Below are 18,624 nucleotides of genomic sequence, written 5' to 3'. Positions count from 1 at the left end.
AGTGACACCATCATAAAAGGCCATCAGGTTGGTCAAGCAGGATTCATAGAACGGCCTGCGTTGAAAAGGACCACAATGAGCAGCAAGTTTCAACCCCCCTGCGATGTGCATACGGGTCCATTTGTTCCCCATCTCCCAGTGAGCTCTAGGAAGACAGGAAAGGGAGCCTGGAAGCAGGAGTATTACAGCATTTTGCACTTAAAAAACAACAGTGACAAGTAGATACACCACCACAGAAAACTAGCTTTCAATACTATTCCGTCAGAATACATCTCACCCTACTGTTCAGTTCTATTAAACTGGCTCAAGTAGGTTCTTCGTAGCACAGGAAAAATGTAATAACATTTAAAACAACTCAATTTCATGATTTGTGGAATGGATGAACAGTCTATATTTGCCTTAGGGCAGCTTTTTCTGTTCATTTTTATTTCAAGGAGCTTTACTTTTGGTCACATGAAGACAACTGGCTCCTCTATGCAAAGAAAAGGAGGCAACTTCCACAGTTTTGTTTTCTTGCTCTGCAAAAAATGAAGAGAGAAACTGAGGCCACAACACTTTCTTGTTGTTGGGTCCAGCCTATGCTTGTGGTTTATCTGCAAGAAAAATCGTTCTGCAGCAGTTATTTCACCAAACCTGAGGACACTTACAACACCAAGCTGGTTGCAATCACTCAGTTTTACACTTGTTTTGTTTGTGGTGGTTGGGCTTGGGGGTGTCTTTGGTGGGGAAGCTTACATCATGCCCTGCCTCACGAAGCTGGAATCGCCTCCCCCTCCATAGCAGGTCACTGTGGTGGGCTCAAGAGAACACTGAAGAAACCATTCCATAAAGCTTCACTTCATCACTGAATCCTTCTTGCTGAAACAGCATATTTGATCACGTGTAAATGCTGCTTTATCCCACACTTATACAGCTGCACTCGCTGTCCTGTTGATAAGCTGGCCAGGCCGACCGGCTGCTCACAGACAAGTGAACTTCGGCGCTCGCCTTCCGTCAGCATTTCCCGCCAGACGAAACGGCTACGGAGAAACTGCAGGGCGGGACTGAGCGGAGCCGCGCAAGCCAAATCGCCCTCGGAGATCCTAGAAGCAAGAGGCAAGGCGGGGCCTGCCGTTCTCTGCCTGTGGCCTAACGCAGCTCCAGCTGCTCGGAGCCTCGGGTGCCGGTGAGGAGGCAGCAGAACGCGGAGCTGGGCTGCAAGGTGCGGTGCGTGCGGGAGTACGCGGCGCCCGACGTCCCCAGGCACAGGAGGCATCGGCAGGGCTGGAACTGATAGGTGGCTCCATAGCTCAGTGGTTAGAGCACTGGTCTTGTAAACCAGGGGTCGCGAGTTCGATCCTCGCTGGGGCCTACCAAGCTTTTGGCTTTCTTTTTTTCGTTAACTTTCTCTTTCCTATCGAATAGTTCCGTTCCGAACCCGCCTCCCCACTCCACTGGGAAAAAAAAACACGCACGGCCGCAGGGAGAACGCGTCGCCGTCCCTGCCCCGCTCCCACGCAGCTCGGCCCGAGGGCTGGTCGCTAGCACCCTGCGCTGCAGACCCAGCTCGCAGCCGGCCTCGCGGCATGGCTGCAGCCAGCAGGTGGCGGCAGCAGGAAGCCCAACGCGGGAAGCAGCGCCGGCTGAAGCCCGAACTGCAAAATGGTGCCGCGCGCTGCGGCTCCAACCTCGCCCGAGGGGAAGGCGGTACGCGGGCACAGCCTCGGTAACGCCGCGGCCCCGTTGCTCCAGTAAATGCACCGCACTGGGGAAAAAAAAATGGCGGTTCGTTACAGCCCACAGCCGCCGAGAACGCAGCAGCCCCAGGTGTGCCGATCTCACGGTGCTCCTAACAGTGCCAGCCCATGTCCCGGCCCTCAGGAACCCACACGTTGTTCGTAACTTCAGTAAAATATTGTTAAATGCAGTTAAGGTTTAATACTTAAGGTTTAATGCCATTAAGGTTTAATAGAACACATACAGACCGCTAACACTGACAGAAAGGAAGGAGAGCAACAGTGAGGAACCAAAGGAAAGAGTGGATTCAGAGCATTTGTTCCACCACCTTACATGTAATTAACTTGCTTGTTTGAGGGATTGCCATGAGGTTCAAAAGCTGCTGCTTCATCTACTCTCCTTCCTTCTCCTTCCCACTTTTCCCTTAGCTTGTGCAGCTTTCTTTGGCAGAAGCTTCTTGGCTTCAGTTAGCTGGGAGCTCTTCCTTTTCGGCAGAGATGGTGCTGGTGTTCTTCTGAGGACCCTTGCAACCTTCTGCTGTTTCTGCTTTGCCTTGTGGTGTTCACCATCAGCCTTGGTTTTCAGTGCCTTTTTATTGGACAGAGCTGGTTTCGCTGTCGATGCTTTTGTCTTGGAGGCTGCCATCTTTTTAGATTTCTTAGAAGAAGCTGTTGGGGTAGCTCCAGGGGGGTTGGAAGACCTTTTCGGGGGCTTGGTTGGTGACGGTTCATTAAGGAACTCAAGGACAGTCTCTGAGAAGAGTAATTGAGATGTTTCATTATCCCTACTTTCAGGCAGAAGGCTAATTTAGAAAAATACTGATACAAACTCTTAATAGAAGCGCAGCTTAGAAAAATATCTGGCATTCTAAAAAGAATGAACAGGTTGCATAAACATCTATCAAAAGATTCTTGGGTTTCTTGGAAATAAAGTCTGTTTAATCTTAGAAATTATGAATGTCTATTTAGGCAAATAAGCCCTGAAAGAATGTAAGAAAGCCTTGCACACTTCTCCCTGGCCAACTTAAGACTATGAATTTTTCACATTACACCAGTATCTACAAATCCCAGATAAGGCAGTTTCAGCTTGCTAAATGTTTTTTCTACTTAATAACACAATGTAACCTCTGCTCTGGTCTAATAGGACTTAGGACAGAAAAAAAAAATAGAAGGAGAGATGACTCCCCTGGATTCACAGAGGAAGAATGATGTGATTTGACCTGAGGAGCTTTTCACAAAGCAAGGACAGGCACCAAACCCAATGCCTAGGCAGAGCCATCAATTCCCCTGTGATGGCTGTGAGCACTGTTGCTTCACAACATTTAGGAAAATTCAAATACCAAGGTCTATCAGTCAACAGAAGCATACAGTACATGTGATTACCTGACTTCAACATAGGTCCTGCTCAGCACTTTGGCTTTTAACTTCACTAGCTACATCAATCATATACATGTAAGACCATTGACAGCTTTGTTTCTTGGTAAAATTAAAGCCCAACTTACTTGCACGTGGAACAAATGCAATCCGTTTGCTCTTTATTTTCACTGTTACAGGTTTGTATTTACATTTCCCTGGTGGAGCTCGCCTTGAAGAAAAAAACAACAGAAAGATGCACAGATACCTGAGAAACTGTCCAGAAATTTATAAGATCACCTAGTCCCAGCCCCCTGCCGTGAGCAGGGCTGCTGATCACTACTGACAGAGCTCTTTTTGCCCACTGACAGTACAGCATAAGGAGCTCCAGCCAGCCCCACAGAATTTGGTGTGACATCCAAAGGGTGCTGCTTTGGACATAACCGAAGGGACTGCACAGAGCAATAGACCTACATTTACCTATGTTTTCTGATCTTCACCAAGAGAAGGGCTGGAGAGAAAAATGACAAATAAGAACACGCTCTTCCAATTCGGCGTGCTTTTAAGCACAGAGCACAGCAGAGCATGACCTCAGGCACAGCATTTTCTTGTGATCAGCATTCTCCTTCAGACATGGGCAACAGCCAAGTGAGTGCTTTCCCCACACCATGTCAATTAAAAAGAAAAAAAAAAAAAGCTACTAGGGCAGGCTTGGTGGTGGCTTTTGTTGTTTCTCCCTCCTCCCCAACTTTTAAAGCACCTTCTAACACCTCTTCCCCCTCTCACTCTTGACTGAGGAGTTTGACGCCACTCCAGGTAGAAGCATGCCAGCCATGTGGGGTAGAAATAGAATAATTCTATAAAAAGCATGAAATTGCAAAGAAGAATGGGAAGACAATCTCCACTGAGAGTATGGTCAGAAGGCCAGAGTGCAGCCCAGGAGCTGGAGGTAGCAGCATTCTACTCCAGGGCCAAGCTTTGCACACCCCAGACAAACTTGCCAAGCACTTAACCTGACAGGCAAGGACAAACCTGAGCAGTTCTGCATCCAGGCTAATGGAAGCCAGAAAATACAAGAATACATTCCAGAGATCCACCTAAAAACAATGGATATGAAGCTCCAGAAGCACTGGACAGAGCTGGCTTGTTTCCAGCAAGCCTTTCAGAGCAGTGAAAGCATCACATTCCTGCCAGGGGGCTTGCTGCTCCCATGGAGCCATCCTAATGCAGTGCACTACTGCACAGCAATTCCTGGGCAGGAGGCATCAGGCCTCATCAAAAGTTGCATAAGTATACTCACAAAAACAGCCTTCTGCAGGGATACTTACAAAATGTGGAAAAAACATTTTGCTTGGAAAACTCAGGTTCACACTCCAACTGTTTGAACGCTGCATGAACTGCCAGGCTTCACTTCTCTTTGTTAAGAGGAATTGTAGCTAAACCTTGGACTGCATTTTTATTTAATACTAAAACTCAAAGTACATCACAAATACCTGCCATCACTTCCAGACTCTGTAAATGCTAGTACATATTTTTGGGATTCTTCCATTAGACAATTGGACTAATCGTCTTCCTTTAGACGACTGACTAATTCCTGCTGATCTCAGGGAGAACTGGGTGCTTAACCTGCAAGGGATGATCTCGCAACCTGTTTTTCCCTTTGCCTCATCAGCTTTAATATTTCTCAGTTCACGTGGAGAGGAGAATTTTCACATGGAAAATTAAACAAGATTCAAAATTATCTGCCTTCCATGTTGTAGTTCTTAAGGGCACATGAGGTTGACTCCTGTAAGCCGATTTCCTTGCATAAAATTAGGGACAGACATCCTTGCAGTCCTTGTGTCAAAAAGTGCAGTAAGACATCGAAGAATCAGATTACCAGTACTTTTCAATTAGCAAAAGGTCACTGCTAAATGTCCTAAGGAATGTTCATGGCTGACCTTATTAAACTGCATCAGCCTCAACATGTAACAGCACAGTTCACAAGAGCCTTGGCCTCAGCAGAGTGTTCTGTTTTCCATTTAGATTGCTTTAGCAGCAGGGAACAGTCAACACTGCAGTGACCATGCAAGATAACTAAGTCCTTCATACACAGAAATTGGGTGCTATGAGGGTTGGCAGTATCTTTTTTCCTCTCACAGATGAACTGTGCCAGGCAGATTTGAGTTGGAGAAAACAAGCCCTGGTAAGATGCTTGGTAAGACAACTGATTTGCACCTTTAATTTGCTAGCAAATGGAAATATATTCAATCCTTCACAGCTTAGGCTATGTTTGAATTTATCAGATGGGCCAAGAGCCTTGACCATAACTATTTGCTTTCGTGTTGCCACATATCAGCCTTTTACTGTGCTTCACTACTTTATGGCTTATCAATTCATTTTCTGACTTCCCTTTCATTATGGAAAGGAACATGATGCCAGCACAAAGTAAAACCAAAAAAGAAAAGTATCCTTGCTGTTATCAAATCAATTTTCTTTGATTTACAAGATCTCTGGTTGAAGTGTAAACAAAATGTTCCCCTCTCATAACCCTGAAGAACATGCATTTAGATATCACTGTGTTATACTTTAAAGGCACAAACAAGGAGATCCAATTTTGATTCTCACTGTCCCAGATCTTAAAGTTATCAGAACTTGGCCCACTTTTGGGTACACACATGATAAGTGAGAAACAAGTTCATTGAAACCGAGAAGTTGCACCAGATGTACAGTGGGTCAACAGCAATCAAGGTCTGGAGGTAGAAGGTAGTGAGATTATGTTTCAGAAGTACTTTGAATTCTGTCTCCCATGGCAGTTAAAGAATGTGTGGTGATTACAGAAGAATTTGACATTAAAAACATCTTTAGTTACTAACCTTGCAGGATCAACAAACTTGTAAAGAGATCCATGTGGCGCATAGGCACTGGGATAAGAAGTGGACATAAAATACAGCTCACCTAAATGGAAGTGAAGAAAAGCAGTTTCAGGTTCAGGAGTCCAAACTGAAACCCGGTTCCACTTTTCCCTGTTTTCTGTCTCTTCACTAGTTAACATGGTCAGAAAGAGAACCCTTTTGGTTGCTCTCTCAGTCGTGCCTTACTTCACCCTGCCCTATTGTAGGCTGACTTCTGGGGACAACAAGCGATCTCCTGGTTGCAGCAGTTTCACACAAGAAGAGCAGCCCTCAACCAAACACAGAGCATGAGCAGGGCCTTCATGAAGATGACCTTCTACATAGTTACTTTCCTATGTATAAAGACATGCTTTTTAAAATTGTTTTTACCAAAGAAACATCCAGAAGCTAGAAATTAGAGAGGAAAACTACAAAATTATTTAGCCATCTCTCAGAGGTGCAAAAAAAAAAAAAAAAAAAAATTAAAAAAAGCATGCAAAGGATCTAAACTGGCTATCCATGCAAGGCAAAAGCTTCTTATTACTGTATGGCTGCCAAGGAGAGCAACTGCTCTTGATGTCTTTCCTTCAGCACCCACTAAAATAATATTCAGGCAAATTACGGCAACTTGTAAAAGAGAAAAAATTATTGTAGCATTTCAAATTACAGCACCATAATAGTTTCTGAACAGCAACAAGTAGAAGAGACATTTAACATCCACTCACCCCACACTTAGAACAATTAAAAATTGTACATAGTTCATGCTAAAGGCTAAATCTGACAAAACGTGCCAGACAAATGGCCTAGGATCTTTTTCTGACAAGTAAAGCTCTTTTCTACTAAATCATGAAATCTCTCCCTAGAGCATATCTGAGCATCCCATAAATTTGCTTTGGCTTTTTATGTTGCATAGACCTTTGTCAGGAGACTGTGTAGAAGTAAACGAAGTATGCATTTAATCTCTGTGAAAGTCTTGTCACCATGACCACAAAATATCTCTATGCACTGAGACATTTCCACAGAACTCTGAAAACCAGCCTCTGTTTTCATTGCCAGTAAAATCTTCTGGTCTGTAATCCTAGTGTGAAGTATTGTTGCTTTGAATAGATGGAGGAATTTAAACTAATAAGAGGAAGAGGTTCAGATTAACTACAAGAACTCAAGCAAGAATGAATCATGGAATCACAAGGGTTGGAAAGGACTTCAAGAGATAGAGTCCAATTCTCTGCCAAAGCAGGTACCCTACAATAGGTCGCACAACCAGGCCCAGAAGGGTCTTGAATATTGCCATAGAGGGAGACTCCACAAACCTATCTGAGCAGCCCATTCCAATGCTCCATAACCCTTACCACAAAGATGTTCTCCCACATGTTAGTACAGAACTTAAGTTTTAGGCCATGACTCTTTGTCCTGTCACTACATATCATGGAGTGATATCATCTGTTTGCCTCCCACCTCCCATCAGACATTAAAAACATTTATCAGATCCCCTCTCAGTCTTCTTTTCCCCAGCCTAAACTAACCCTGTTCACTCAGCCTTTCCTCATAGGGGAGAAACTCCAGGCCCTTTATCATCTTTGTGGCCCTCCACTGGACTCCTTTGAGGAGATCCCTTTTTAAACTGGGGAGCACGGAACTGGACACTACATTCTAAATGAACTGTCACAATGGAGGAACAAACTGTCTTGATGTAGCCTTTTCATTAATAAAATAACTAATAAAAAAAGAAGGTGTACCATAAAATCAACAGCAGTTCAAACTCCGTAAGGAACCTGGAGCGTTCCAAGTGAAGTTCACTTGAGGATCTGATTCCTGAGCTTCACGAAGCCAGCCTGCAACAGCTTCACAGGATACAGGACACCTCTGAACCCCCTTCCTGCCACACTGAAATGGCTACAAACCTGTTGTTTAGCGCTTACTCTTTAGCAACATTTGTGAGAAGCAGCATAAGTTCACTGTTTGCCCCAAAGCACAAAACTGACGGTATTATTTCCAGTGAAGGTAGGACTGGTAAGATACTCTACCTGCTTCATCCTCAGCAAATGAGATGATGAATTTACTGTAAGATCTGATCATCCCAGGGAAAGCACAAGCTTTTGTGCTGCCAATGCAGATATCTTGCTTCTTCCACCTGTTTGTCTTCTCATCTTCCCGTAAAGCCATAAGTCGACTAGATGAAAAATAAAACTTTTATATTTTGTCAAGATTTGTTCCTGCCAAAATCATGCATTACTGACATTGAAGTGTCAGTTAAGACTCCAACTGTTGACTAGCTTTGATCATCTCTTTCAGAAAAAAAAAAAGCCTGAGCAAAAGCAGACTCATCTTAAGGACCTAACTTGGAAGAAGTTTAGAATCTCACCAAAATGTTGTTACAATGGTTACAGCCCTTAATCTAATACACAAGTATATTGGGTTCTCATTTACTCCAGTTCAAAAGGTCTCTGCTGCATTGTTAAGGTGCATACGTATGCAGAACAGGAGATGCAGAGAAAGTGACTCATCTCACCCATTCATGAAATCACCGAAGATATAGAGGCCATTCAGGTTGGGCGATTCACATCCTCTGTACACATAACCTCCAGTGACAGACTTGCCCACATTGCGGCCATAAGCAAATATTGGAAGAATATCATCTGTTAAACACAGAAACATGAGAACAGAGAAATTTATATCCAGAGAGAATCAAAAAGCAGTTGTTCAGTAATACTAACGGGCACAAAGTGACATGAAGGAGTGGAAGAGTTGAATAAATGGCATGGTTTAAACTTCAATGGGGATTCAGTCATTTATTCCAGGACAGAACCAACCCAGGGCTTTAGAGAGCTCTCTGCAGAAAGGTAGCTACCTGTAGGCAGAAATATCTTACAGATCTGTCACTGCACCACCCAGCAGATTGCCTTTACGAGTTTCTGTGCTTCTACAGAAGAGGATAGAATCAAACAATTGCAAGGCAGCTCAGCATCTTCATGGGCTTGCTGCCATTCTCAGAACAGAACATGCATGAATATGTAACCTACAAACAATTTGTCATAAGATTTCTGAAGATAAATGCTTTGTTTCAGGCAACATTAATGCTGAATTCAACACTTCTTGAAGCCCAGAATCAGATCCTACAAAATTATGCAGCCTGGGGGAAAAAGCGAAGACAGGACTATATTTCATCTTTGATCTTAATGAGGATACAGATCACAAATGTAGCTCACTAAAAATTAAAGGCAAAATCTAAAGTGGTTTATTTTTAAAAAGAGCCACGAGTACAAGCATAGGAGAGCTGCTGATGACAAATACTCATACTTGTTAAATGCAAGTTTGCTCATGCAGATGTTTCAGAAACATCCATACCAGCTTGAGATGTTTTCCTCCAAGAACTGAAGGAACATTATATGACATAATACCCAGTCCTACTACCATGCTCTGCAAAGACCACCAGTATCCACTCTTTGTTGAAGGAAGCCAAGTGAGTCAAGTTTGTCTGGTCACACCCACATTCAGATCCAGAGCACAGAGTATGTGTTCTGCTGGAGCACTCTACTCACTGGGATACACTGGCTCTTCTGTAAGATGTGTTTCATGGTCCCAGCACCAGCCCGGTTGCCCTGCCTTTTCCATAGCCACGCTCAGAGCTTCTGAAGAAAGCTCTGAAGGAAACAGAGCATCAGTTTTGTATGTAGACCCAACCTGTTGGGCTCCCCAGGAAAGCAGTCTGGAAAAGCCACAGGCTTTGACCTTAAGTTCCACTTTCAGTGTAGGACAAGGAATTCCCTCCCTGAAGGTGGTCAGCATTTCATATCAATACAAGGGCTGGGGAGAAGAGATTTCTGCTTTTAAGTAAACAATCTCCATTTAACAAGGAACTGGATTGTTCAGCTACATGGAAAAGTAATACTATAGCCAACTAAATACAAGTAGTATAAAAATAAAGTAAGCTTCTACAAGAAGCTTCTTCCTTACCCAAGGAGGAGTTATGGCAAAGCTTTGTGTCATAGCATTCAAATCCCTCTTTTGCTCTCCAGCCGTAGTTTCCTCCTTTAACAATTAAGTCAACTTCTTCAAACCTGTTCTGTCCAACGTCTCCACAGAATATCCTCCCTCTTCCCTTTTTTGTGACAGGATCCCCCCGGTCAACCGCACAGCGCCACATATTCCTGACCCCATAAGCATAAACCTCAGGGCGAGCCTTGAGATCAGACACAAAAGGGTTATCAGGAGGGATGCGATATGGCTTGCCATCAGGACCTCTTCCATCCACATCAATCCTCAAGACTTTCCCCAGCAAAACACTCCTAAAGAGAGCAACAGATAAAGACAGATTTACAAGCATGAGTGAAGACATGGACAGTTCCCTCCCTCCTTCCCCAAGGAAAAATTATCTGTTCAAAAGAGTAAAACAACAGCTGGTATGTTTTGCAACTAAATCACAGAAAACTCTTCCACTCTTCACAGTGAATTGGGTCCCCTCTACTTTCAAAACACAAAACTTTAACTAAGTTTCGTAATTATGAACAAGCACTTCCCAGAAGCACTATTACTTTACTCTTCCATACTGTCTCATTTCTAAGCCTTGTGACTTGGTAGACGAGCTCAATGTTTTCGCCTGCACTCCTACTTACTTGTTCTGAGCATTCCCAAATTTCCCAAAAGGGTCTCCAGCTTTCCCTCCATCCCCTATGAATAGATACAGATAGCCATCCACACCAAAGAGCAGTTGCCCACCATTATGATTTGCGGCTGGTTCTTCAAGTTCCAAAAGATTCCTAAAAGAAAACAAAATAAATGAAATCCAGATGTAGTTACTGGGAGGAACTGACCATTCAAGGCAGGCCACAGAAGTAGTGCATTCCTACTGTAGAAGAAAGCAAAATCACCTAGCTGTGCAGATTCCTCAGATGCAGTGCAAGGGCTCAGCTACACCCCAGTTCTTGTGAGCCTGCAGCATAGAGCTGGCTGCATGCCTTGTAGCAGAGCACTTTATGGCATCCCTTGATGAACAATAACCACAAGCCATGTAGCACACTCCTGCTCCATGTACCACAGCTTTAACCTGCACTGCCTCAATACCTCTAGCACTAGCTGCGGTGCTCACCCAGCACTATAGGCAGAGCAGTCACAGCTCACTTGCTAACACAAGCAGAAATACACAGCGCGTTCACTAGAGCAAAGAGTTGTTGCTCTGTAAACTCCAATTGTGGAAGCTGGGTTCTGCTTTCTTATATGAAAAGCAGCTGGCGGTTCTAAAGGCTTCAGCACCATCTTTGGAGTCTCACATGGTGACTGCAAAACTTGAGAGAAAATAAGTCTGCTATTAATAAGTTCTTCTCTATCACTGAGACTAGCTTTGGCAGGGGGTGGGGAAACATCAGATCAAATGAATGTACAGTACTGTACTGAAACATCCCTGTTCCCCCAGAGCACAAAAAACTTCCAAGGAAAGTTGTGCTTTACAAGCTTCAAGGCTTGAAGTTATTACTGCTCTTTAAAAAGGCAAGAGTACAGAAAGACAGGACAATTCAAAAGTCTGGATCCTGGGTTGTTTTCACGTCTTTTTAGTTTGCTGTGCAGACTTCAGCCAACTTGCCCCATTAGCTTTTTAACAGACCCACTCAACATGGGAACAGTGCCAGTTCTGCAAGGGGGAAAGACAAGAACAGAGAAAAACATTTCTCACCATGGCACACAGTAGCATTCAACATAAACTTTACCTTTCTGAGTGTGGATCTGCTCTGTTGGCATCAGAGGCCAAAACCTTCAATTCACTGATTCTGATCTTTTCCACTTGCTTCTTATCCATATATGAATAATAGATGTAAAATTTCCCATTGTTCTTGTAGTTGGGGTGGAAAGCCATCCCCAAAAAGCCTCTTTCGTCCCCTATCCACGGCGTTGCCAGCACAATACTTTTAATATCCAAAAATGGCTCCTCCAGCCGGCTGCCATCAGGTAGGTAGACCCAGATGATCCCCACCTGCTCAGCTACAAACATACGGTGGGTCTGGTCGTTGGCATGCAGCATGAGGACCGGGTTCCTCAGGCCATTGGCAACCTCGGTAAGGCAGAGCTGGAGGCAGCCTCTGCGGTCCTCCACCACTGAGCCCAGGTTGCGGTTGAGGGCCGTGTTCCTCAGCACGTTGGGGAAGCAATAGTCCTCGTCATGCAGGCGAAGGAGGTTGCAGAAGCGAGTCTTATTGGTCTCACAGCATTCTTGAATGTGCTTGTCACTGGTGAGCAAGCTGATGGCAGAGCGGCAACTGAAATGAAACTCAGAGCAATAGTCGAAACAAAGTCCTGGAAGGTTTCTGAGAGGTGTCCTTGGGTTTTCAGCATCATAGAGATGTGCAGCATACGGAGAACATTCCTAGAAAGTAAAAGAATGCAGTTGTGCACACATCCAGGAAAAGCCAAGGCTCCTCTTTGTAGAAGCAAAGCAGTTAAATGAAAAATTAATAAGGTAGAGAGCACAATGAGTCATCTTTGGAGTAGTAGAAAGCCACTAAAAGGAACTCGGAGCTCAGTAGCAGTTTCCTTCAGCAAAGCACTATCAGCTGCACCTAAGTTACTCCCAAAAGAAAGACATCTATTTATGCTGTGGAATCCTCCATTGCTAGAGGCTCCTATGGATTTAAGAGATTTTTCTATCAATCTACTTTGACCTCTGCTATTAGAAGTCTCCCTTTGTTTCATCTGCTAGATTTTAAGCTAGGCATTTTATTCTCTGTCTGTTAAAAGCAGGTTATGTTTGCTACCTTGCTGTAGGGATCTTTTGCTCTGCTCTCCCACAAGAAAAAAGTGACAAGGAAAGAGGCACTGATCAGCTCAGTAGGCTGTCAGTGAGCAGTTCTGAAGAGATGCACAGGAGCAGGATGACAGCATGACAGAGGTCTGTAAAAGTCATGTGATGTTGAAATGATGAATGAGCATTGCTTGTTCATCCTCTACCCCAGAAAGAAAAATGAGGAGCATCTGATAAGATTAGCAGGAGACAAGTTAGAAAAGGAAGCAAAATACTTTCTTTGCCAGAGAAAATTGCAGTTACTAGAGATGTACACTGGCTCACAGCAAGACTAGATGACCGAATGGAAGAGAAAACCACTGATGACTGAGTGCCAAGAAAGTCACATGTGATTTCAGAAGTGCCTGAGCTGAAAACAACTGGAAGCTAGGAGCACATTCTGTGCATTCACCCTCCTGTTACATGCTCCTCCAGCAGCTTTTGGCTACTTTCAGACAGGACACTGGGCTGAATTGGTCTGATGCTGCACAACTTCAATTACATTCTCACATGCATAAAGGTGCATAAATCTCAATTGTGGTTGAGATTTAGAACTATTCTGAGAAAATGAATCTCATCCTATGCAATTCATGTAGCTACCATTAACTCCATATGCAATCTTCAGCAAAAGAAGAACTGCAAGAAATGCTTTCAAATATTGTGCATCTGAAACTCCCTTCATCTGTCATTAGATTTTAGCATGTGCAGTAATAAAAAAAAAATCAAGCAGTAGGCTTGAATTCGTTACTATGTCCAAATTCACCATCTTGCAAAAAAAACGTGGCCAGAACTTCCATAAAACATCTATTAAAATCTCACCAATTTATATTAGTCAGTAAAAAACTAATATAAATTTAAAATTTATTTTTAATTTAATTTAAAAGCAAAGGAACTGCAGACAGATTATTTTACTGGTTTTCATGCCAGCAGCCTAAAATAATTTGTCCAGAGTTTTTATTGGTCAGATGCATTAAAGCTATAGAATCATTCAAGTAGGAAAGACCCCCAAGTCCGTCACATCAACCATCAGCCATCTGCACCATGCCCACTAACCACATCCCTTGGTTAGGGGTTCTTGAACACTGCCAGGGATGGTTACCACCTCCCTGAGCAGCCTGTGCCATTGCCTCACCACTTGTACTGAGATTTTTTTTTTTTTTTTGGTGATATTCAACCTGTTCCTCCCCAGCACAACTTACAGCCGCTACTTCTTCACCCCATCAGTCTGACCACCACCTCACCACAACCTCCCTTCAGGAGCTGTAGAGAGCAATAAGGTCTCCCTGATCCTCCTCTTCTCCAGATTGAACAACTCCAGTTACCTCAGCTGCCCCACATAAAGCTTATACTCCAAACCCTACACCTGACGGTAGCTACACAGACAAGCTCAAGAAAGGAGAATTACTACACTAGTATCTCTCCTGCTACATTAAATAAACCTGCTTAAACAAAATTCAACATCCCTTACGCTCCGCAGAAACTTCAAGGATTAGATGGCCTTACAGTAGTTACTATGAGTCTGCCTTCATTTTGCTCAAGTGTGTATGAAACAATAGAGTTAATCCAGCTACACTACAGAGCAGAATCAGCAGAAGCTGCTGAGATAATATTAATAACTCTTTGCTATTTTCTAATAGCTTGCCTGCAAAAAGTGTGTGCATTCAGCAATAAAGCGAGGCCTGAGATTTAAAACTCCCTTAGAAGTGTGATTGTCTGTACTTCCTATCCCATGCTATGTTTTCCTATTCCATACTCACGGCTTTCAATCAGCTTTAAAAAGGCTTATTTTGCCTTCGGTTTATTTTTTGGTTTTGCTTTTTCCAGCCTCTCCTTCAGCAGCTTCCTGAGCAGAGAAACATCCTTTCAGCCAGCAGCCAAACAGCTGTCCTAGCACATGGAGCAGGGTTTGCATCCAGGGAGATTTCACAGCCTTCAACTTGAACAGCACCATCTTAAGAACATTACAGGCAGTTTTCAGAATTTCATTTTCCATTTTTGGGCTAAATCCTCAAACTACACAGCTGAGTGTCAGACTCAAAAAGCTACCAATGCTTACAGCACGCTTAGCTAGCAGAAATACCGCAAAATGAATCAACTCTATCAGCAAAGACAGATGGCTTTAGAGTCTGCTTGGAAACCTCCCCAAGTCAGTTATCAAGAGAAACAAAGTAGGTTTAGAGTTACAGCAGGAAATCCGTGGACCTGAGCACATCCTCATTGAATCCTTTTCTGTCTTCAAAGGAACACAGCTCATTGCAGAGGTAAAATGCACTCTGTGGCATTGTGCCTGGGCTCTGCAGGACCACTGAGATTGCTGCAGCAACTACTAATTATTGTGATGCTGTGGAGGTAGTAGAATAAAGACTACTTTCCTTCCCTTTCAGATGAGATCAGTAACAATTTGATCCAGCAAAATGACATTGCTTAAGTGAAATCAACTCTGTAGATATTTGCTTCTCCACTATTTCAACAGCCAAATAACATTTGTCAAAAAACTCAACATGGTTGTGACAGCACAAACAGGAACAAATTTACAGGAGCAGCAAGATGTAACAAACCCAAGTTCCTCCCCATCAAATAATGAGCAAGTGAATTCCAGAAAAATAAAGCAAGCCATAACTTACTACTTTGAAAAGTGTATGTCTCAATTGAGGAGAAGGACTCTTGCTACAAAATAAGTTTATAAGAAATCCAAATTGAAATCACACCCTGAGTGAACAACCTAAATCTGAAGAGGAAATAGCCACGTTTTTACAGCGTTTCTTTTCTACTTGGATCATGCAGAAAACATTTGTAACACCAACGCCGGCCATCCTGCCAGTACCTGCAATGCACTGCTTGCTGGTTTACTGACTGTAAAGTGACAAACAGAACCCTGCTGCTACTCTACTCAGCCCTAATGCTGAGTTCTCATCCCCCATGCAGATGCCAGCACTTTGCCAGCATCCAAAAGGATGGTAACATTTTGGTACACAGATGAAGTTTTAGGGCAAAGGAAATTTTAACTAGGATAGTTTTATATGTTCTTAGTAAGAAGTGTGGCTTTTGGCTGCTTGGTCTTTTGGCAAGCAGTAAGTGCTGCTCTGCATGACTAAGAACTGTTAAAAAGGAGCTCAGATCTGTTCTTTAATTAGGGGGACAGAGAAGGAGAGCTCAGGGAGAACAGAGCAGTGCCTGTGGTCTTTTGTCACCACACAATGCCTGCTTCTGTGAGGCAGATGGACATCATGCAGACAGCACCAATAGAAACAGCAGCTGAAGACTCAGGATTTTGCTGCAGCTGCATGAACCTACTTCCTAATAAACTGCTGTACTTCTGACCACCATTTGAAGCATCCTCAGCAGGATCATAATCAGGATGTCTCCTTCTTGTGATCCAGGGATCTAAGTGCTTTGCCTGATAATTCTTGCATCATTTCATCCTGTAGAATTTGTAGTCCAGAACCTAGCAACTGCAAGCAGAAAATAAAATATTGACCTATAACTCTCCCCTTTGCTACAGGAAAACTAGCAGAGCAGCAAGATTCCCATCATCACCTGAATCGGGCAAAGCTTTCGTAAACCATTACTGCTATCAAATGTCACTATATCTTGCCAAAGCACTTTGCTAAATGCATGCTGAAGATTTGATGCCATTACTCTGTCCACCTACTTCTCCCATGCTCCCTCACCTCTTCTCCCAGCAGGACATCCATAACAGACTATCAGAACTACAACTGACCCCAAGTAAGCCCAAAACACAGGACGAAGCTACAGATTTTCCACCCTACCTGACAGAGAATATCTTTGATATATGTTCCACACAGCTTATGCCCCCGAGGATCAATATAATCCAGGATCTCATGGTATTTTGCTGCAATGCTATTGTCTCTCTCCCGGTCACAGCAGCCAAAGTTTTCATAGGCAGAGCAGAACTCCAGGTGAAAAGGAGGCTGGAAAGGTGGCCCATAATCCAGACACTGAGGATGCCCCAGGACACTGCCTACGCAGCAGAACAAGAAGAGACAAAGACAGACACATGGGCAAGAAAAGGAAGCTCTAGAGCTACTGCTTCTCCTTCCAGTGCCTGGCCAAACATTCACTTTCTTCAGTGTAGGCTTCCTGAGGTCAGATGTATGGAAATCTTGGACCTCTGGTTCATTCATTCTCCCTGCTTTATTAATTGCCAGCCACAGAGCTCAACACTCACTCGCTCAGGTTTGCTTACATTCCTGCTCCCTTTTTCTCTGAAGTTTACTATTTGGCTGGAGAGAAACCTTCCAGCCTGCCCCTTTGGTATTTCACACGTCACATGGCTGAACACTCCCCCCTGGATATTTCTCACGTCCCTAGGAGCACTCACAAATCTAATCCCCACAGCTTAGTTAAATTAACTGAGAAATCATTCCCCAAGAAATACAAAGATGGGAGTGTAAGTTACGATTGTTACACACAGAACAGGATAACCTCTCCATTTGCAAAACAGAAGATGAACAGTTTCCAATTGCTATCACTTTGAATCTGGTTTGAGACTGAATAGGGGTAATAATTTAGAACCGAACTGAGGAGGCAGTAGCTAACCATGTGTACAAGTCATTCCAGGACAAGACCATTTTACAGAGGTACTGCTGTTACCCACAAGCCTAGGTGGGAATTAATATGAAGAGGTACTCAAAAGAGTGAAGGAGAAAACAGTTTTAAGGTACCAGAACCTGAAATAGACTGTATTATGTGGCAACCCTGTCCTTAGGCTGATTGACTTTAGTGATGCATCTTGAAGATGGTTTAACATCACATTAGATTTTTGTCCACTTTTCTCTCTTGTGAAGGACATGCAGCGCTTCTCCCAGTTGCCTGGTACAGCATCAGCTGCATGTGCAGGTGCACTGTGCTTGCACACACTGCCCTCAGCCTGGCATTCTGAGGACAACACTTGTCTCACTCCTCATTCCTTCAGCGTTGAGCTCTTCGTGTTAACTAACCTTGTCCACCAGTTTGAACTTTTCCTGTTAGAACTTAAACCTCCCTCCTCCTTCCCTAGAGATATGCCATCTGCAGACAAAACAACCCAGAATATTTACATATGCAGAGAACTTCACTTCCAAGTTAATGCACAACAGCAGAGGCAACACACATCACTGCTTTCACAATGAAGTGAGAAAGCCACAACAGTTTTTCTTGCATTTAGATAAGGACAGAACACGATGTCCCACAGAGGACATCTACTGCTCACTTTACCCAAACACTCTTAGTTGAAAAAAAAAAAAAGCCCACTGCAAACATACCATCTCACATCACTCTAAATGCAACCAGACAAGACTGAGTGGAACTTTCCATTTACCATCACAGATATGATCAACTACGGAAAGCCCTAAAGGACTCCAAATTCAAAGCAGTATAAAGCACACCAACACTGGTTTGGCAGGGACTAATCCGAGGGTAGAGTACACATCTGCTTAGTGCTGACACCTGTGTAGTGCTGACAACATGCCTACAGTGCTCCAAATGCAAATCCAAGTCTTGTGCAAGTCTTTGGAAATGAAATTCCAGAACAGGAGGATCTGAAGGACAACACACTGGGCGCGTGGACCAAGAGATTTGGATTCCCTTAGCAAGTTCCTTGCTTCAACATAAATGAGGCAAGGAAAGATTTGCTATTTGCTTCATGGAAACACCTCACAAGTTTTGTATGCAGGATGAGGAATCAATTCAGAAGAAAACCAAACCTTGACCACAGAATTCAGAGCCAAGGCAGAATATTCCAATGCACTAGGAGTCAACACATTCAAAATACAATGCACAGGCTTGAGAACACAGTATGGCATTCAATAGCATGAATAGGAAATTACACTCAGGACTTGAGATTAACAAGTTTGGGTTTTTTTTTCTTTCAGGTGCAAGTCCTACATGTAAAGAAACTTGTGATTTCCCATAA

General features: G+C 43.5%; 1 protein-coding gene across 1 annotated transcript; it reads right to left on the bottom strand.

Annotated features, from left to right (window-relative positions):
- Window positions 1–2,103: 2,103 nt before the first annotated feature.
- HHIPL2 (HHIP like 2) lies at window positions 2,104–16,867 on the bottom strand (the record flags this gene model as incomplete). The annotated part of the gene is made up of 9 exons (XM_079550887.1): window positions 16,481–16,867; window positions 11,644–12,296; window positions 10,555–10,698; window positions 9,896–10,227; window positions 8,451–8,577; window positions 7,966–8,111; window positions 5,924–6,005; window positions 3,218–3,300; window positions 2,104–2,468 (listed from the first exon to the last, which is right to left on the bottom strand). Exons 1-9 carry the CDS (start codon window positions 16,853–16,855, stop codon window positions 2,104–2,106), a joined length of 2,307 nt encoding a protein of 768 aa, XP_079407013.1. The 5' UTR covers window positions 16,856–16,867.
- Window positions 16,868–18,624: the final 1,757 nt, after the last annotated feature.

The sequence above is a fragment of the Tetrao urogallus genome (assembly GCF_951394365.1).
Source record: "Tetrao urogallus genome assembly, chromosome: 2".
In the NCBI taxonomy this organism is placed as follows: domain Eukaryota; kingdom Metazoa; phylum Chordata; class Aves; order Galliformes; family Phasianidae; genus Tetrao; species Tetrao urogallus.
The sequence above is the reverse complement of the archived record's forward strand: the minus strand, read 5'-3'. Positions and strand labels throughout refer to the sequence as shown.